Raw genomic sequence first — 21248 nt, 5'->3', positions numbered from 1 at the left:
ATTCTTTCTTTTCTTTTTCACTCCTTTTATTTTCAACAATCTATTTATTTCTAATCATTTTGAATTTTTTTTCTTCTTTTTCTTTATTTTTTCTTTCTTTTCTTTTTCACTACTTTTATTTTCAACAATCTTTTTATTTCTAATCATTTTGAATTTTTTTTCTTCTTTTTCTTTATTTTTTCTTTCTTTTCTTTTTCACTCCTTTTATTTTCAACAATCTTTTTATTTCTAATCATTTTGAATTTTTTGTCTTCTTTTTCTTTCTTTTTTCTTTCTTTTCTTTTTCACTCCTTTTATTTTCAACAATCTATTTATTTCTAATCATTTTGAATTTTTTTTCTTCTTTTTCTTTATTTTTTCTTTCTTTTCTTTTTCACTCCTTTTATTTTCAACAATCTTTTTATTTCTAATCATTTTGAATTTTTTGTCTTCTTTTTATTTCTTTTTTCTTTCTTTTATTTTTCACTCATTTTATTTTCAACAATCTATTTATTTCTAATCAGTTTCAACAATGTAGCAGCTTTGAATCAAATCGTCCCCTACATGTAATGTCACATTTGTCCACCAGAGGGCAGGTTCAACTATTGTATATGTAATGTCACATTTGTCCACCAGAGGGCAGGTTCAACTATTGTACATGTAATGTCACATTTGTCCACCAGAGGTCAGGTTCAACTATTGTACATGTAATGTCAAATTTGTCCACAGGTTCAACTATTGTACCATTTGTCCACCAGAGGGCAGTTTCAACTATTGTACATGTAATGTCACATTTGTCCACCAGAGGTCAGGTTGTATTATTGTACATGTAATGTCACATTTGTCCACCAGAGGGCAAGTTCAACTATTGTACATGTAATGTCACATTTGTCCACCAGAGGGCAGTTTCAACTATGTAGCACCTTTGAATCAATTCTTCCTCTATTTATTTCAACAATTTATTTCTAATCAGTTTGAACTTTAAAAAATGAATACAATCTTTTTCTTTTATTTTTTCCTTCTTTCTTTTCTTTTTTCACTCCTTTTATTTTCAACAATCTATTTATTTCTAATCAGTTTCAACAATGTAGCACCTTTGAATCAAATCTTCCCCTATTTATTTTAACAATTTATTTCTAATCAGTTTGAACATTTTTTCTCTTCTTTTTCTTTATTTTTTATTTCTTTCTTTTCTTTTTCACTCCTTTTATTTTCAAAAATCTACTTATTTCTAATCAGTTTCAACAATGTAGCAGCTTTGAGTCAAATCGTCCCCTACATGTAATGTCACATTTGTCCACCAGAGGGCAGGTTCAACTATTGTACATGTAATGTCACATTTGTCCACCAGAGGGCAGTTTCTACTATGTAGCACCTTTGAATCAAATCTTCCTCTATTTATTTCAACAACTTATTTCTAATCAGTTTGAACTGAAAAAGAAAATAAAATCTTTTTCTTTTTATTCTTTCTTTCCTTTTTCACTCCTTTTATTTTCAACAATCTATGTATTTCTAATCAGTGTTAACTATTTAGCAGCTTTCAATCAAATCATCCTCTATTTATTTCAACAATCTTTTTTATTTCTAATCAGTTTGAACAATTTTTTCTCGTTTTTCTTTATTTTTTTTATTTGGGGATGTTGTTTCTTTGTCAACATTTGTGGAATGTTTTAAATAAAGTTATAAAAAAAATCAGTCACAGCGCACCTGTTTTCAATAGTAAGCCCCGCCCCAAACAATTCCCGCTTTCACACCTGATTGGCTGACCGTTCATGCCAATATTCAAACTCGTTACTTTGTTTCCTTGTTGCCTCACTGACACCAGTCTTTTATACATTACATCTCATTTAACAGACACTTTTATCCAAAGCGACTTACAATGGAATTGAGTACAATCAGCCAGTAGTGGAGTCGAACTTGCGACCATGATGTCTTTCGCACACAGGGTACCGGTCTCATCTCTTGTCTTTAAGTCACGTGTTTATTTCTCACTCTCTGTTTGCAGCAACAACACAAACCTGCTACAAAACCCGGACGAACTGGACTGGGTGAGTGTTACATGCGGCTCCGTGCAGCTTCTCTCTTTCCTCTCCCTCCCCTCTCTTTCCTTTCCACTCACCTGTGTTTCATCCCTGCGCTGGTAGTGGACAAGGAGACGTCATCGTGGGGGGAAGTATGGAAGGTATGAATCCGAGCACAGACCCTCTCAACCCCCGTTTGTCATAGTATTCATGTACAAAAGACACAGAGCATTCCTTCAGGTTATTAAAAGTAACAATTTATTAAATCAAACGACAAAATTTATTAAACAATTATGTCCACTAAAAGTGAACATTGATGTAGAACGAAAGTCTATTGGTTGAATCAACAAATATCACTTGCTAAGCTACAACAACACAGGCTATATACAACATAAACACCAGTCTGTCTGTCTGTCTCCTGAGACAAAGATAAGACAGGGGAGTGACGTGGTTGGCCAAAAGTGGAGGGGGCATGCGCAGTAGCAGTGACTGTAGACGCACGCTTCCACCAAAGATGGTGCCAGAAACACATTAACCTGAAGTCGCAGATCTTGGGTCGAACATGTGACAACATGGCTGTAGAGGCACGTGTTCAACGCAAGATGGCGCCTATGAGGAAACTCTCATTAATGAGTGAAAGAGAGTGAGTGAATGAGTAAGTGAGAATTTATGTCAGTCTAAACCACACAGACTTGGACACAGGCAGATCCAGGCCAGTCTGTGAATTTTAATGTTTATACTGTAACAATCCTGAAGGCGATGTGTTAGTTGCATGATTTATTTTCAATGTGTGTGTGTGTGTGTGTGTTGGCAAAAGTGCATTGTTACTGTATCTTTTTCTAAAGTTTTTGCGAGAGATTCCAAGTATTGCGCATGCGCAGTGTCTGAGACTGGGGTTTTGGGAAGTTGTGTTTATGTTCCGAGGGGCGTGGATTGGGGACAAAACAACAACCTGTGTTCATGTCTGCGTTGGCAAGTTGAATACAAAGCCATCTTTTTTTCTGGGCAGCCCATGGTCAAGTGGAAAGGGAATTTGGCTTGAACCTGGAGGGTCGCTGGTTCAAGTCTCCATCAGGTCAAAGGGCTGGGGTACTCCCCGGCGCTACTCAGTGCGGCAGCCCACTGCTCCTAATTCTAGGATGGGTCAATTGCAGAGAAATAGTTTTCCTAAGGGGATTAATGAAGTATAAGATTTAATCTTGTTCAAAGACAAACGTGTGCGCCGACGTTACAATACCGACATTCTCTCACCACGTGATCTGTCTACGCGACGCGCTCACAGTGGGTGTGGGAGACACGTCACTGCAGGGGCCCTTTGGGCGGCCCCTGAAGGAGAGGAGCAACAAGAGAAACCAAAGAGAGAGAGGAAAGTCCGTCCTCTGGTTTTATAGTGTTTTCAGGGGCAAGGCCATAAAACAGAGAACAGCCAATGAGATTCACTGACCCCATTGAATGCTGACCAGTCGTAAAACCAAGAATGTCCCAAATGGTGGACTGAGACTTTGTTTAAAACTCAAATCAGGCTTTTGAAACTGCATGTAGGCCTTTCCCATGAAGAACAATAGAACAGTGGATTACATTACATTACATTACATGTCATTTAGCAGACGCTTTTATCCAAAGCGACTTACAAAAGTGCATTTAAACATTTGGGTACAAATAAGAGCTAGAAGTAAGTAAGAGCTTCAAGTAGAACAAACTATGAAGTGCTAGTCATAAGTGCGATGTACAAGTTTTTTTTTTTTTTTTTTGTCGTCTTAGTCGAGGTAGAGTCGGAATAAGTGTGTTTTTAGTCGGCGTCGGAAGATGTGGAGGCTTTCAGCTGTCCGGATGTCGATGGGGAGATCGTTCCACCATTTGGGAGCGAGAACAGTCTCGAGTTCTGCGAGTGCCTCTGCGATCCTCTCAGTGAGGGGGCAGCGAGCCGGTTTGTCGATGCAGAGCGGAGTGGGCGGGCTGGGGTGTAGGTTTTGATCATGTCCTGGATGTAGGCTGGACCGGATCCGTTTGTAGCATGGAACGCAAGCACTAGAGTCTTGAAGCGGATGCGAGCAGCTACAGGAAGCCAGTGAAGGGAGCGGAGGAGCGGTGTAGTGTGGGAGAATTTTGGTAAGTTGAAGACCAGTCGAGCTGCTGCATTCGGGATGAGTTGCAGAGGTCGTATGGCACATGCAGGAAGACCAGCCAGGAGGGAGTTGCAGTAATCTAAGCGTGAGATGACAAGAGCCTGGACCAGAACCTGTGCCGCCTTCTGGGTTAGAAGAGGCCGTATCCTTTGGATGTTGTGCAACATGTATCTGCAAGATCTAGCTGTTGCAGCAATGTTGGCAGTGAGGGAGAGATGGTCATCAAGTGTTACACCCAGGTTCCTTGCGGTATGAGAAGGAGTTACCACAGAGTTGTCGAGGGTGATGGTTAGGTCTGTGGTGGGAGAGCCCTTTCCTGGGAGAAAAAGAAACTCAGTCTTGTCGAGATTGAGTTTCAGGTGAGTTTCTGGCCTATCTAGTGACGTAATAGATAGGCCAGCTCTCAGATATACAGCTCCCCCTCTGGCACGGTGGATGCAATACAATACAATACTATTTTCTCAGCAGTGGCTGAACTGTTGTTCTGACACTTTAGGGTTTCATAAACGAGGTAATGACGCAGATACACAGACATAATTGCAGCTTCCGGTCTATGTGGGTTTTAACACTTGAATGTAAGTGTACAATCAAACGTTAACACTTAAATTGTATCATACGACATTAAACTAGTATTTAATTAAACATTTTGTTTGGAATGATGTATGAAGTAAAAATTGAGTGGAGCTCCACTGAATATTATTATTAATAATACTAAGTGATTAGGGAAATGAACCATGTCAGTATTTTGTAACTTAAGGAAACAAATGTGATTATTGCATTATTTAATGGTGTATTTATTTGTTCAAATAATTAATGACACGTTTAAGTTAATGGTGTATTTACTAAATTAAATTAAATAAATGGCAAATTAAAGTCATTATTTAATGGTGTATTTATTCATTTGAATAAATGACACATTTAAGTAATTCTTTGAGAGTGTACCATTAAATTAAATAAATAACACATTTAATAATTATTTGATGGTGTATGTATTTATTTAAATAATTAATTACAATTTAAAGTAATTATTTAAGGGTGTATTTATTAATTTAAATAATTAATGACTCCAAATCAGTGTATAAACCTAGTACTAGCCTGCCTAGTCAGGACACACCTCTTTATGTTCCATTTAAAGGCAATGTGACCCAAAGACTCCAACTCAGTGCAGACACGTAGTACATAACATCTATGTTATGTCTGATATGTTTCAAATGCAGTCATTTATTTTTCTGTGAGACTGAGTGAAGAACCATTTACACCCCGCTCTGTAAACAGTGCTGGAATGGCAGCAGGCATGCGCAATTCATTATCAGCCTGGACGCAGAGTGGTGAGGGTCTAAATGTCTCAGATTTAGCGACAAAGTGGCCAAGTTGGCAACACTGTTTCACGCAGCCGTGCAGTGATGACTCTGCCCACATTGAGTGGGTACTTTTTTTGTAGTGGAGATGTGACCTGTATGGAGGACAAAACCTGACTTATGTATAAATAAATTAACGTATAAAAAATACATAAATAAATGAATAAATAATAGAATGAATGAAAGAACAAATAAATGCATTCCATGTATTTCTACGTTTCCAAAAATATTGGTAAAGCTTCAGGAGAATCATAAGTTTAATGTCAGAGGGTGCACCCTATAAAATGGTCGAAACCACATCACAGGTCCTATGATGTGGTTTCAGCAACAGGTTTAAAATGTTTGCTTTAAAGGTTTAAAAAACATTTGAGGTGTTTTTAATGTTTCACGGTTTTACAAGGGTTTTCAAGGTTTCTCAAGGGGTTTCTCAAATGTGCTGCAGCACAAAGGAAATAGTGACTTTCAACATGACCTTAAACAGCACTCAGCTGTGTGTAGTGTGTGGGATTGTGTGGTGTTATTTCTGTGCAATGTATTGTTTTGGATTTGCTGCAATGCACTGGGTGCAATTTATTGTATTGGGTGCTGTCCAATGGAAATTGATCTGCGACACTTGAATGAAAAACCCAAACCCACCTGTGGCTTAAGTGACGGATGTTTGTTGCTACTTTATGCACGATGCAATGGAACTGGATCGAACACGATGCAATGGAACTGGATCGGACACAATGCAATGGAAATGGATCAGACACAATGCAATGGAACTGGATTGGACCCAATGCAGTTGAACTGGATTGGACTATACTTAGTGTAGCATAATCTCTTTCCTCAAAAGAATATGTACATGTTGTCTGTTGTCTCTGTCCTCCCATTATGTGGCGAGTATACCAGACTCCTCCTGTGACTTAAATGACTGGAATGTTTGTTGCTGTTAAAAGGGAGTTTTTTCTCTCGACTGATGCCTGGTGTTTGCTCATTTTGTGAACTGTTGGGTTTATCTGCTCTCCATTATGTTGTCTGGGTACAGTGCCTTGAGATACTGATTTGGTGCTATACAAATAAAATTGAATTGAAATAAATCTTTGTCAGTGTTTGTGTGTGAACCAAAGGAAACGATGTGGCAAAGAAATGGACGCTTTTTTTAAAGGAATACTTTTGCGTGTTAGGATCTACATGCAATGTCTGTCCTACGGTTTCCTTTCCCTTTCCCTTAAATGGCTGTCTGTTTCTCCCTGTCTGCATGAGTGGGTGTGTCTGCTTGTCTTTCTCCCTGTAGGCTTGCCAGGGAAACCCCTTTACTTGGTTTCTCTCCCTCACCTGCTGCAGATTACTCAGCTTTTGATCCCAGCCATGGTAAATTAAGTTATTTTGCCTTTCATTTTTTCCAAGATCTGCCTGTGTCTTTAGGTTTTGTTGTTTTTGGATTGACTTCTTTCAACTTGCATTTTTTAAATGAGATTTTATTTTATTTTACTGTCAACTAACTTTTGTGTCTGCATTCAGTGATCTGCTAATACCTAGTGGCACCTTAACAGCTTACAGCTAACCCTAACCCAACAGCTGAAAATATGGGACTTGAAGATACCAACACAATGCATGCAATGTTGAGCTCACTGTATCCCTAAGAGCCTTGATTTTCCCACCTGCTAGCATTAGCAGCTTGGAGGGAGCACATGCTGGGTGAAATATCCCTCTGTACTTTGGCTTACCCTAGAAATGTGCTAATACCTGGTGTATTTGTAACACTGAATGATTTGACACTACAGTAATTGCTGTTTTGCACTTTCATGGTGTAAGTGTACTAAAATGTTTGCTTTCTTACCTTACCTTAATATTTTCTAATTCCAAATTTCTGTCTCTTCATGCATTGATTAAAAAGAACTGGAAGTTGGGGCTACCGCCAAGACTGTGCTTGGGTAAGTTGCTTTTAGTTTACCCACCCCCACGGACTCAGGGTTCAGGTTTTTGACTGAGGTGTTATATTGTATTACATTTGGTTTGGTAGTGTGACTTTTGAGGTTGTTTTCCAATGTGATGTGAAACAAAATGGGTCAAAGAGGTCACTCGAGTCCAGAATCAAAACCAAACATGGGTTTTTTACCTCCAACCACCACTGGAGGGCCCCTGTCGGCCAAGCCTCCCCACACCGAGACCTGGTGTTCAGGCATGTTGGTTCACCTCTGTATCCCCTGACAAAAGTCCCTTGCCCAGATGGCAGGGGAGCTCGAGGCAGGTTTGGTCTAAGGAAGTCCTAGTCTGGATGGCAGAGGTAACCTATGTGTTTATGTATTGATTTTGTGTTTCTTTTTGTCAACACTTGTGAAATGTTTTAAATACACTTAAGTGTGCTGTGACTGCTATCTTACCCTTGTTTCATAAGGTATCAATAATGAGCCTTTCCCCCTCCAACAAATCCCACTCTGACACAAACTTGCTGATTGGCTGACCATTGGCACCGATATTCAACTTCCTTAATGAGGCCACATCCATGTTCAGGTCAGAGAGGCACAGAAGACGAGATGTCATGGCCGTAATACATAAATAACCTATAGTGGTGAGTATCCCAATCTCCTCCTGTGACTAAAATGACTGGGATGTTTGCTGCTGTTTGTTCTTTTTTCTAATCTATTCCGAATATAGACCTACTTGTGTCGAAGCCCCCCCCCAGTCAGTGGCCACCATGATACATAAAGAACCTATGGTGGTGAGTATCCCAATCTCCTCCTGTGATTTAAATGACTGGCATGTATGCTGCTGTTTTTTCTAATCTATTCCACATTAGAGACCTACCTGTGTCCTGGTCAGTGGCCACCATGATGGGTAATGAACCTATGGTGGTGAGTATCCCAATCTCCTGTGGCACAAGCGACTGATGTCTGTTGCTACTTTGTGGATGTTCTTTCTTCTACTCTATTCCAGAATGGAGACACAACATAGTTTTGAGCTCGAGGCAACGCTTGGCAGATCTCCAAGACATATATAGGATATGTTACATTGTTACATCTGTATTAATGTCTGCTCGTACTGAAAATGTTACACAAAGCGACAACACCACATGAAATGTACACAAAAGTTAGTGCAATGCATTTGGTACAATGTATTGTTTTGGAGTTGGTGCAATGCATTGGGTGCAATGTATTGTATTGGGTGCTGTCCAATGGAAATTGATCTGCGACACATGAATGGAAAGAGTGTGACAAATATCCCCAAACCCACCTGTGGCTTAAGTGACGGATGTTTGTTGCTGCTTTATGACCAATGCAATGGAACTGGATCGGACACAATGCAATGGGACTGGATCAGACACAATGCAATGGAACCGACCAGACAATGCAATGGGACTGATCGACACAATGCAATGGAAGTGGACCGACACAATGCAATGGAACTGGATCGGACCCAATGCAATGGAACTGGATCGGACACAATGCAATGGAACTGGATTGAACTATACTTATGCTAAAGAGACTAAGCATGATCTCTTTTCTCAAAATAACATGATGTACATGTCGTCCGTTGTCTCTGTCCTCCTGTTATGTGTCGAGTATATCAGACACGTCATGTGACTTAAATGACTGCGATGTATGCTGCTGCTGTTTCTTTTTCTAATCTATTCCAGATTAGAGAACTACCTGTGTCAAAGCCCACCCCCCAGTCAGGGCCCATTATGATACATGAAGAACCTATGGTGGTGAGTATCCCTATCTCCTCCTGTGACTTAAATGACTGGGATGTATGCTGCTGTTCTTTTTTCTACTCTTTTCCAGAATAGAGACCTACTTGTGTCAAAGCCCCCCCCAGTCAGTGGCCACCATGATATGTAAAGAACCTATGGTGGTGAGTATCCCAATATCCTCCTGTGACTTAAATGACTGGGATATCCGTGCTGTTCTTTCTTCTTTTTTCTGATGTATTCCAGAATAGAGAGCTACGTGTGTCAAAGCCCCCCTAGTCAGTGGCCACCATGATACGTAAAAAACCTATGGTGGTGAGTATCCCAATTTCCTCCTGTGATTTAAATGACTGGCATGTTTGCTACTGTTCTTTTTTCTAATCTATTCCAGATTAGAGAACTACCTGTGTCAAACCCGCCCCCCGGTCAGTGGCCACCATGATAGGTAATGAACCTATGGTGGTGAGTATCCCAATCTCCTGTGGCACAAGCGACTGATGTCTGTTGCTACTTTGTGGATGTTCTTTCTTCTACTCTATTCCAGAATGGAGACACAACATGGTTTTGAGCTCGAGGCAACGCTTGGCAGATCTCCAAGACATATATAGGATATGTTACATTGTTACATCTGTATTAATGTCTGCTCGTACTGAAAATGTTACACAAAGCGACAACACCATTAAAACCTTGAGGTTGCTGCCACAGCAACATAAAATGTACACAAAAGTTAGTGCAATGCATTTGGTACAATGTATTGTTTTGGAGTTGGTGCAATGCATTGGGTGAAATGTTTTTATTTGGAGTTGGTGAAATGCATTGGGTGCAATGTATTGTATTGGGTGCTGTCCAATGGAAATTGATCTGCGACACATGAATGGAAAGAGTGTGACAAATATCCCCAAACCCACCTGTGGCTTAAGTGACGGATGTTTGTTGCTGCTTTATGACCAATGCAATGGAACTGGACCGGACACAATGCAATGGAACTGGATCAGACACAATGCAATGGAACTGGATCAGATACAATGCAATGGAACTGGACCAGTATAGCATGTCGTCCAAAATCAGTCAAAAAAGTCATCGTATAGCATGTTGTCCAAAATTGGTCAAAAAAGTCATAGTATAGCATGTCGTCCAAAATTGGTCAAAAAAGTCATAGTATAGTATGTTGTCCAAAACCAGTCAAAAATAATCAGTTACAGTCGTGGTGTAGTAGTCCCTGGAGAAGTTGGTATACTCTCAGTTTTGAAAAAAAGCAAACAAAACAGTCCTGTTTTAGAAACAGTGACAGGTAAGACTACTCTATTTAATTTACCCAAAATTCTGTCATTTCTACTTGCTCACTATTATAAAATGATCATGACTTGATTAGGAGCAGTTTGTAGTCACTACTGGTCACACAAGCAGCCCGGATGAATGTAAAATGTATTTATCATGAGGCAAACATGGTGTTTCAGTTATTTTTTGCACATTTATTTAAATAAAATAAATCTTCAAATCTGAAGTTGACAATGCATCCTTATTCATATTTCATCTTAAATAAAACACACAAATCATTCTCTTCCAAACATCAAAAGCAATCAGATAAACTTAAAAGTGCACTGTCATAAAAGTACAAGTTCTTCAACTTTGAACATAAATACTGAAGATTTCCACCTTGGAGACTGATATTTCCTCTTCATAGATTGTACGCTGAACGCATCAGGAGTTGCTCTCGCTCAGTGACGTCAGCGACGGGCGGGGCTTGTGGTGGAGGAACACAGGTCTGAAGCTCAGCTGCCTGTAACGTTCTCATTCTTTTCGCGTTTTCCAAAGCTCAGGGCGGTTGTTATGTGTCTGCTGAAAACTCACACACACCGCCGCTTGTTGTGTTATTTCTTCATCTGTTGTTTGGTCTGCTGCCGTTATCGTAGTCAAGTGACACTGGCACCTGAGGTTTTGGTTTTGGTACATGACTAGTACATGACCCGCCCTACTCTGCCTCTGATTGGCTCATCAGTCCTCATGCCTAAAGTTAACCAATCTAATCAGTGAAAGCAGCGAGTACCAGCCAATTAGAGACAGAGGAGGGTGGCTCACAGATATTACTGAATGGTGCGCATCGGGGGGGGGTTTAGAAGTGGGTATAGGCAATTCTGACTGTAAAATAAGTAGCTATACCCTGGACTACACCACTGAGTCATAGTATAGTATGTCGCCCAAAATCAGTCAAAAATAATCAGTCATAGTATAGTATAGGAGCAGCTGAAGCTGCACACAACATCATTTCAACACTGACTTAATCATCCATGTTGAGACTTTTAAGATCAGAACTAAAAGTGGATCCTTTCGGCAGCTTCTAAAAGATTAAGGGGAAACGTTCGTCCAGCAGGTGGCAGCATTTCAATGAGAATTTTTATTAATCCCCTTAGGGAAAGTATTCCTCTGCATTTTGACCCATCCTAGAATTAGGAGCAGTTGGCTGCCACACTGAGTAGCGCCCGGGGAGCATTGGGGGTTGGGTACTTTGCTCAGGGGTACCCCAGCCCCTTTTGGCCGGGTGGGGATTTGAACCGGCGACCCTCCGGTTACAAGTTCCCTTTCCACTTGGACACGGGGTGCCCCTGAGGGTGGGGGGGACAGAGAGCAGCGAGAACATGAACATTGATTAATTTTAGGTGGAGCTGCTCCTGCACAAAGAGACACTGACATGAAGGCCATGGTGACTTGGTACATTCCGCTGTTCCCCTCTGTGTCGATATATTTGGAATGTTCCACTTTGTGTTTATCAGTCCGCGCTTCTTCTTCCACACGGAGACAGAAGCAGGACGAGGACAGCGGAGACAAACATGTGGTCACTGCTGCCTAAATGATCCACACATTTCTTAGATGTTCTGTTGACGCTCTGTTCACACCTGCTGTTAACATCCGACCTGAGTGATCCGATCACAGGTGTTCAGATTACACCTGCTGTTGCTACTAATGTGACGTCATTGCTCCGCATGTAAACACACGATCACGGTCAAAAAAATGCCTTCATACTGTCAAGAATGTCATAGTATAGTATGTCGTCCAAAATCAGTCAAAAAAAGTCATAGTATAGTATCGTCAGTATCTTCTTCAGATGAATAAGTAAAAACAAGTGAAGACTGAGTGAAGTAAAAAGACACATGACATACATCAGACAAGAGCAGACAAAGGGACAAAGGAGGACACATGTCTTGTCCAGGCCTCTTTTTATGGAGTAGGAGGTCCTACAACCTGTGCAGGTTTAGTAAGATAAGATAAACTTTATTTATCCCTTTCACAGCAGCAAAGAAAACAGTGTGGTTACAGTGTAAAAGGAGGTGGTTACAGTGTAAGAGAAGATGGTTACAGTGTAAGAGGAGGTGGTTACAGTGTAAGAGAAGATGGTTACAGTGTAAGAGAAAATGGTTACAGTGTAAGAGAAAACAGTGGTTAAGCAGTGTAAGAAGGTGGTTACAGTGTGGTTACAGTGTAAGAGTGTAGAAGATGGTTACACAGTGGTTACAGAGTAAGAGGTGGTTACAGTGTAGAGAAGATGGTTACAGTGTAAGAAGATGGTTACAGTGTAAGAGGAGGTGGTTACAGTGTAAGAGAAAATGGTTACAGTGTAAGAGAAGATGGTTACAGTGTAAGAGGAGGTGGTTACAGTGTAAGAGGAGGTGGTTACAGTGTAAGAGGAGGTGGTTACAGTGCTACATTAAAAGTTGTACAGCCTGACAGTGGTCCGGTTGAATGGCTTGCAGTACCGTTCCATTTGCCCCACGGGTGCAGCAGTCTGTTGCTTCAGGCCCCAACAGTCTCATGTAGGGGTGAGGGGGGTTGTCCATGATTGCAGTCAGCTTGGCCAACCCCCTCAATGGAGTCCAGGGGACAGTCCAAGACTGAGCTAGCCCTTCTGAGCAGTCAGTTGAGTCTCTTCCTGTCCCTCTCAGAGCATCCACAGCCCCAGCAGACCACTGCATAAAAAATAACCAATGCTATGACAGAGCAGTCTTAATGATGTTAACAGTGATTTGTCTGTGCTAATAATGTGTCAATAACAGCTCATACTATCACACTTAGAACATCTCTTTAATCAAGATTAGTTGAAGCATACAGTGGAAAACTGACGCACACACATTCATCACACACAAGACTAATTTATGTTCTGTTCATGTTTAATCTACAGGATTAAACCCAAACCCACCTGATCGCATTTGAAAAAGCGAACCTTCCATGCGGTTCTGGAACCAAAGCCACCAGACCACAACAACCCGCCCCGCGGTTGTGGTTCCGGGCATAGAGATGCTCGGAACCACTAGAGAGGCTAGATGTCTTACGGCGGAGTGTCGAACGTCCGCACTGGCGGCCATCTTGCCGCAGTCAGCTCGCTCACCCATAACATGTGTTTTGCTCCATTTTCTACCGATTTTCAAACGGTTTGGTTTGTTATAAACATCAGGGATGTAGTTATTATGACACTGCATATTTATGAATAATTATAACCATGGGCTTCAAATAACAATAAACAGAACAGAAAGGTGTAATGAATACAGTACACACACAAGGTATTTATGTTAAATCAATATATGGGTTACTAAAACTCAGCATAGAGAATGGCATGAGATATATGTATACTTTTATAATCGGAATATTACTAATATAATAAAATAATCTGTTGTTAATAATTGTTACTTGTTTAAACTAAACATGTAATAATTATTGGATTATATTAGTAATATTCCTATTAAGATCATTTGAATTATTACATGTTCAGTTTAAACAAGTAATGATTATTAAACCAATTATTTTATTATATTATATTATCTGACGTTTATAACAAACCAAACTCGGTAGAAAATTGAGCAAGTGCTGGTTATTTAAAAAGTCCATGTACCACTACAACACGTTATGTGTGAGCGAGCTGACTGTGGCAAGATGGCCGCCAGTGCGGACGTTCGACTCCATTGGCCAGCAGCGCGGACGAGACATCTACCCTTTACATATATATATCTATCTATGGTTCTGAGCCTGCCACTGTTTACACTACACTCACAACCCCACCCGGTGGTTGTGGTACAGAACTTGCCCTCTGCGGCTGTGGAAGTGAACTTGTCACCTTGTGGACTGAACAACCTTAATTGTGGTTGTGAACACAGCCACTGCCCCATGAGTTCCTGAGAGATTCACATGTTTTCGTCTCCTTTCAATCTTCATTTTCAAGGTCTGGTTAAAAAAAAAAGAAAAACACATCACAGCGAGATTTGAACTTTGAAGTCTGATTCTTACCACACAAGCTATTCTTACTGTACTGCATAATGATACTTTCTCTGTAACTTTAAGTTCTGTTTTTGTTCTGAAGTTTTAAAATGATGTAAAAGTTATTTCATGGTGAGATTTGAACTCATAACCTCACAGATTCAAGTCATCTTCTGACTAGACTGAACTATTCGTCCTGAATGATGGTAAAATTTCTTGGTGTTCTAAGTTTTTTTTAAGGATTTCCACCTACAACCTTCGACCTCCAAGTAGAAAAACAGTTTGTTCTTGGAGTTTTGAAACGGTTGTTATGGATAAATTGATTGTAAACATCCATGTGCTTCTCAGGAATTGAATCCAGGTCTACAGATCTACAAGCCATGGTGAAAAACAAAGAGCTATACAACATGAAGGTTTCTCTGTTCTTCTTATTCTTACAGCACAAGCTATTCTTACTGAGCTGTAGAACACTTCCCTATTGGTCCTGATGCTTTCACTCTGAATTTGCTAATCTTGGTCAGAGTTTTAACCAGCTAAGCGATCTGCTCAGACATGTTTGCAATGTTTCATAGAGCTTTAGAAATCTTTGGACTAAACCTTCACGACAAGAAAAAATAAATACACTTCATATGAAGCCAGAAAGATTATTTATTTATGAAATTAATTTACAAAGACATTTTCACTACAATTTTAGTTAATATTAGTTAGTTTTATAAACACAATGTTTTTTCAATTTTAGTTTTCGTTATTTCGTTCGATTTCGTTCACTATAATAACCTTGAATCAGACAGCAATTAAACGGTTATAAACAGTTAAAAACCGTAAACGCGCAGTGGTCACGTAAGGGGTTTTACCTTTTACTTAAGAGGTTTACTTTTTACTTAAGGGATTTAACTGAGGAATTTCTCACCAGTGTTCGTCATCTTTCTCATCTCATTATCATCTAAAATTGCCTCGGGTAACCGGAAGTAACAGTGCGGGGTATCGGCGTGTCATTTCTGCCGAGAAGCTCCGTCGTTACCGGGACTTTCCGCGGCCACTGAAGGGTGAGTGTGTCATAGCACCGGGGACAGAGGGCACCCTCGACTACGTCCTCTCTCCACATTTCTGCACTTAATTATAGTGAAATACGTTTGGCTGTTGTTAGCCTTAGCCTTGTGTTAGCAGACGCTAAGCTAAGGCTAATGTGCGTAGACGTTATTGTGTGTGAGTGAGATGAGTGATTTGTGTGAGACAGCGCGTGATTCTGTCACACAATAATGACAAACTCATTTTAATTGAACGTTGAATTAAAATTAAACTCAACCTCAAGTGTGAAACGACGTGGCTAACGTTAGCTGCGGAAGCTATGATGAGAGAGGCTAATAGTTGGACGTGAGTCACAACAGGAAGAGTCTGGTGAATAACCGAGGAAAGTACCGAGCTGCCCCACAAGCGATTCATCACTTCAGTCCTTGTGTTACCGTCTATTTTTCGTATGATTGGCCTCGTGCTCGGTTGGCACTTTATTGGAAGGGACACTGAGTGATTTTCTACAAAACAGTAAGACTATAAACTGCTCCACTTCAATCACAACACGCATTATGTGTGTCTACGTCATTTCATTTGTTTTAAAATCAAGTAGAACATTTGTGTTTAGTTAATTTAATGAGCATTAATTGGTGAATCTGGTCTACATTAGTTGGTCATGTTTTTGTGTTAGATTAACAGGTAAGATTACAAACCAGAGTTGGGACAACAATAAACCGTCTGACAGTTCAATATTAATAAGCGTAGTTATATAAATGTGAGTGCTGATTATTGTAATAATGAACCAGAAGAAACCTGTAATAGATTAACATCTTCCGAAAATTATGTATACATATTTTTACATATTATTGTTTTGTTTGTTTGTTTTTTAATTCTGCAGGTGCTGCCACCATAAAACTTAAGGAAGTCCATTGTCCCCATCATAGGAGGAAACATCTTTTCTTATTAGGCTTTAATTATTCAATTATGGAGGCTTAAACACCCACAAAAGTGATGTCCAAGATGGGGGGAGGGGTTTGAGATCAGGTATACCTTGGTCTGTGTGTGTATGTGTGTGCATGAAGCTTCAATTATTATTTATTTTATGTTGGTACACAATCACTTACCATGTGTGAGGTTGGAACTGTTGGATAATAACACACTGTCTGGCCAAGCAAAAGTAAATTTAACTGTTATTTTTCAACCTTAATTGATGAAAATATCGGCTTCTAATTTGACAACCATGTTGGAAAACGTATCCAGTGGTCACCAAATTATGGAGATTTCTGAACCTAAAATTGGGTTAAGAAGTGTCCAAAGCATCATTAAAACATGGAAGGATAGTGGTTGAGATCACTTAAGATTTTGATTAAATCATTCATTCATTCATCAATCTACTACCACTTTATCCGTCCACATGGGGTCGCAGGGTTGCTGGTGCCAATCCCAGCTGATGTGGGGCAAAAGGCAGGGTAAACCAATTTAGGCTACTCCTTAAATCTGCATGTTTTTAGACGGAGAAAATCCACGCACGCACACACACACACACACACACACAGGGAGAACACGCAAACTCCATTCTTGTTCTGACCGTGCTGCAAACCCAGGCAGCAGTAGGATCTAGGGTTGCTTCAGTTTGGTTTTTAATACCTAAATATACTAAATGAGCAGGTTTCATGGGGCTCAAATTGTGAAACTGGTTCAAGGAGGAAAATGACATCATGTTCTCACATGGATTTACCAGATGTTAATCCCATTGAGCATCTTCGGGATGTGCTTGAATTTTTTTTTTTGGCCAGGTAGTGTATTAAACAAGTCTGCTATCAAGGTACAAGATAGTGATGCTGGGTGATCTGAGTTCAAGGACACATTTTAACATTTTTACTGCTCCTGTAACTGAAAAAGGACTTTATCCACTAATGTGTCTGCTGGATTGGTAGTTTTGTTTCCTCTGTAAGAGCTTTTAAGTTTCACTATTATGGAAGCCTCACTTCCTTATTCACAGTTCAACCTCTCACTCCCTCCCGCTTATCTTTTTTTAACCATTTGCTGTTCTGTGTGTGTGTGTGTGTGTGTGTGTGTGTGTGTGTGTGTGTGTGTGTGTGTGTGTGTGTGTGTGTGTGTGTGTGTGTGTGTGTAAGACCTTGGATTTTCTCAAACCTCTCTCCTTTCAAAGGACATCGCTTTTCCCTCTTATTGAAATACCTACATTTAAAAATGGAAACTCTTGTTCAGCTTAAAAACAGCCAGTTTTTAATGGAACTGTGTCGGAATGGGCCTCCGCCGGACCTCCAGTATGACAACTCCTCAGGTACCACTGCCTTAATCTTTCTTTTATCATAATCTGCTGTTCTCAGGAAAATGTGTCACCATGATAATGTTTTCATCTGCAGAACTCTTCCGCATCTCTACTTTTGCCCGCTTCCCGACCTCCGGAGTCACAGAGCGAAGTCTGGCGCGGGCTGGTTGGTTCTACACCGGTGTGGGCGACCGTGTGCAGTGTTTCAGGTGCAATGTGACAGCAGATGGCTGGCAGGCCGGAGATTGTCCTACAGAGAGACACAGACAGCTGTCTCCCACCTGCTCCTTCGTTCAGAGCCTCCCATCAACAGCCAACCTGCTTTCTTCCTCTCACTCTGCTTTTTCCCCACTCCGCATTGCTCCAGCCATACCAGTAAGAAAGTCCTTACAAAATAAGGGACGTACTATTTTAACCTCTATGAAGATAGCTGTGATTTTTATGACAGAATTTATACTTAAGACTTAATTCAGAACTTAATGCAGAGTATGTTCATAGTGTTTTACTTACATTTTTCCTCTAGCTGTCTGGTCCAGGCCCAGCTGCTCCTAACACGATAAGCCAAGGTGAAGAGCCACTGGGATACATGAACATGGCTTTTTCTGCTCCGCCACCCTCCAGCCCACTCAGCTCCCGTGGAGTAGAGGACATGTCGCACCAGAGGCCCACGTGCCACAACCCGAGCATGCGCAGAGAGCAGGAGCGCCTGGGGTCCTTCCACTCATGGACTCTGTCCATCATCACCCCTGCAGAGCTCGCCAAGGCGGGCTTCTACTATTTAGGCCAAGGCGACCGCGTGGCCTGCTTCAGCTGCGGAGGACAGGTGAGATCGATGTTCTGCGGAGGCAAAAACACCTACTAACAGGAGAAGAGTGTTAACAAGTGCAGGCATATTTAGATATGTCAGAGGTGGGCAGCAGGTTATAGTACATCCACTTTTTAATACATATTTGCAGTTGAGTAACTGGGAGCCAGGTGACAGAGCTGTGTCCGAACACCAGAGACATTATCCAAACTGTCGCTTTGTCCGCGGGGACAGAGCTGACAACGTGTCACTGGCCGGGGCGGCAGGAGCAGCGACGTCCCAACTGTCAGCAGGAGGTCCGGCTCTCAGTAACGTCTCCAACCCTGCCATGCAGCAGAACGAAGAGCGACTGCTCACCTTTATTAACTGGCCGTCTCGCATACCTGTCCGGCCTGATCAGCTGGCTAAAGCTGGCTTCTACTATGTAGGTATGGATGAACATTTTCTATTTTCCCCACAGGGAAATATGAGACCTATTAGCGATATATTATTAGAAAATAGCGATATATTCAAGTAGGTCGTGAAGAACCATGTTCCATAGAACGAGCCCTGAATCCTCACTCTGTTTTTTGGCCTGAAGGTCGTAACGATGACGTCAAGTGTTTCTGCTGTGATGGAGGTCTGCGGTGCTGGGAGTGTGGAGATGACCCTTGGGTAGAACATGCCAAGTGGTTTCCTCGGTAAGTGTTGTGGTTCTGGGTTTATATTGTGAACTGTATTGACATTTCAAACTTAAAGGGTCTCTTAAATACACAAGAGGAGCAGGGGTTTATGTGAAGTGTATTTTTGTGTCTGTGGTTAATTTCAGGTGTGAGTATTTGCTCCAGGAGAAAGGACAAGAGTTTGTTCACCAGATCCAAGCTCGCTTCCCTCGGCTGTTTGAGCAGGTCAGTAGAGATCAGCAGGGTAGAATCACTTGGTTCAATAAAGTTGGTCACTAACTATGATTTATGTTTCATTTCCTCCCCAAAAGCTTTTAACAAATGGAGAAAGCAGCTCCAGAGAGTTTGTGGATCCTCCAGGTGAGTGTGAAATGTAAAATGACTTTCAGAGCTAAATGATGTTTGTTCAGCTCGACTCATCCATTCACTCCTCCTCAGTGGTTCACCTTGGTCCAGGAGAGGAGCGATCTGAAGACGCTGTCATGATGAACACTCCTGTGATTAAGTCTGCTTTAGAAATGGGCTTTGAGAGAGGTCTCGTCAAACAAACGGTCCAGAGCAAGATTCTGACCAGTGGAGAGAACTACAGGACAGTCCAGGAGCTGGTGTCAGACCTGCTGAGTGCCGAGGACCAAAAAAGGGAGGAGGAGCGCGAGATGCTGGCAGAGGCAATGGCATCAGGTGTGTGAAGATTTTCCAGTGACACTGGAACTATCAGCTGTTCTCAGATCAGTGAATGCACGTTCTTTTGTTTCAGATGGTTTCACGTTTGTGAAGAGACACCAGGCGGCGCTGATCCAGCGTCTGAAGAGTGTCGAGCCAGTGTTGGAGCATTTGAGAGAGCAAAATGTTTTATGTATGTTTATCGTTTTTATGTTATGATAAAGCCATTTTTTTTTTATTCAGACTGAAACTCCTTCCCATTCCCCTGCAGCTGCTGAGGAGTACAGCGGTCTTCTGGCACAGACCACGGCACAGCAGCAAACTGCCAGGTTGATAGAGCTCGTCCTCACAAAGGGAAACGCTGCGGCTGAGGTTTTTCGCAACTGGATCCAGAAAAACGATGTCCACCTGCTCAGAGATCTCATGGGTAATCATTTACTCGCGGGCACTAACAGTACTGAAACTGGACTAAACCATTCCAGTGGTTTATCCCACATCTTTGTTAATCTGGTCCGCAACTAACAATAATTTTGGGCTCAGTTTTTTCTTTTTATTAACATGTGTCCCGTTTCATTTTCAGCACAGTCAAATGAAGCAACTTCACCAAGCCAAGATTTATCAGGTGTGAATGCAGATCTGAACCTCACAGGCCATCAGTCCTGCCAGCTCCAATGTGGACTTGACATTGTAAAACTTTTGTTTGCAGATCTTCCAATGGAGGAGCAGCTGCGGCGCTTACAGGAGGAGCGTACCTGTAAGGTGTGTATGGACAAAGAAGTCAACATCGTCTTCATCCCGTGTGGCCATCTGGTGGTGTGCAAAGAGTGTGCACCGTCACTGAGAAAGTGCCCGATCTGCAGAGGTTTGGTTAAAGGCACAGTCCGAACCTTCCTCTCATAAACATGCTCCCGCCGTAGTGTTGTCACAAACTTGTGATTGAATGTAAGCAATACAATATTTAAACTTATATTTACTGATTTGCTTTTCTTGTCATTTAATACGTGACTCTCCTTTGATTGTAATCTTACTGAAGACGTTTAATTTGAATGACCAGATTACACGCAGTAGTCAATGACGTAACAGGTTGTTTCTGGTTGATATCATAGCCTTAACATAACCAGGAAATATCACAAGGAAACAGTATGGAAATAAACTCTTCACTCAAATGACCTGTGTATCAGTTATTCGTTAAAACACGAGGACACAAATCAGTTTATAAAATGACTAATAGAAGCTCTGCTGTTTTAGTTTGTGGCCATAGTTGAGCAATTTACATTAGCAAATGTTAATTAATTCACTCAAAGTGAAGAAAATTATACCTTCTTCAAAGATTTGCATTTCCAAATGCAGCTAATAGTGGTTTCTTCAATAAAAAAAACAGGACTTGTGCCTTTGTTCTTTTAAAGCATC

General features: G+C 41.1%; 1 protein-coding gene across 2 annotated transcripts; it reads left to right on the top strand.

Annotated features, from left to right (window-relative positions):
* The first annotated feature begins 15329 nt into the window (after nt 1-15329).
* On the top strand, nt 15330-21004 carry birc2 (baculoviral IAP repeat containing 2). 2 transcript variants are annotated; one of them, XM_044042111.1, is made up of 13 exons: nt 15330-15447; nt 16311-17720; nt 17803-18083; nt 18232-18531; nt 18665-18941; nt 19094-19193; nt 19322-19400; nt 19487-19535; nt 19614-19856; nt 19933-20031; nt 20110-20265; nt 20419-20460; nt 20545-21004. In XM_044042111.1, exons 2-13 carry the CDS (start codon nt 17627-17629, stop codon nt 20736-20738), a joined length of 1914 nt encoding a protein of 637 aa, XP_043898046.1. In that variant the 5' UTR covers nt 15330-15447; nt 16311-17626; the 3' UTR covers nt 20739-21004. The 2 variants fall into 2 exon arrangements, with proteins under 2 accessions (XP_043898046.1, XP_043898047.1); XM_044042112.1 differs by lacking the exon at nt 15330-15447 and adding an exon at nt 15604-15943.
* The last annotated feature ends 244 nt before the right edge of the window (nt 21005-21248 follow it).

Source organism: Solea senegalensis, linkage group LG13, assembly GCF_019176455.1.
Source record: "Solea senegalensis isolate Sse05_10M linkage group LG13, IFAPA_SoseM_1, whole genome shotgun sequence".
Taxonomy (NCBI): Eukaryota; Metazoa; Chordata; class Actinopteri; order Pleuronectiformes; family Soleidae; genus Solea; species Solea senegalensis.
Note: the sequence above shows the minus strand (reverse complement) of the source record. Positions and strands in the feature narration are given on the sequence as shown.

Bases quoted from the DNA above. Each gene is read 5' to 3' on its own strand.
- birc2 (XM_044042111.1), top strand. From the start codon at position 17,627: ATGGAAACTCTTGTTCAGCTTAAAAACAGCCAGTTTTTAATGGAACTG. The intron at 18,084-18,231 runs GTAAGAAAGTCC...TTTTTCCTCTAG, and splicing joins GCATTGCTCCAGCCATACCA to CTGTCTGGTCCAGGCCCAGC. The intron at 20,266-20,418 runs GTAATCATTTAC...TTTCATTTTCAG, and splicing joins CCTGCTCAGAGATCTCATGG to CACAGTCAAATGAAGCAACT.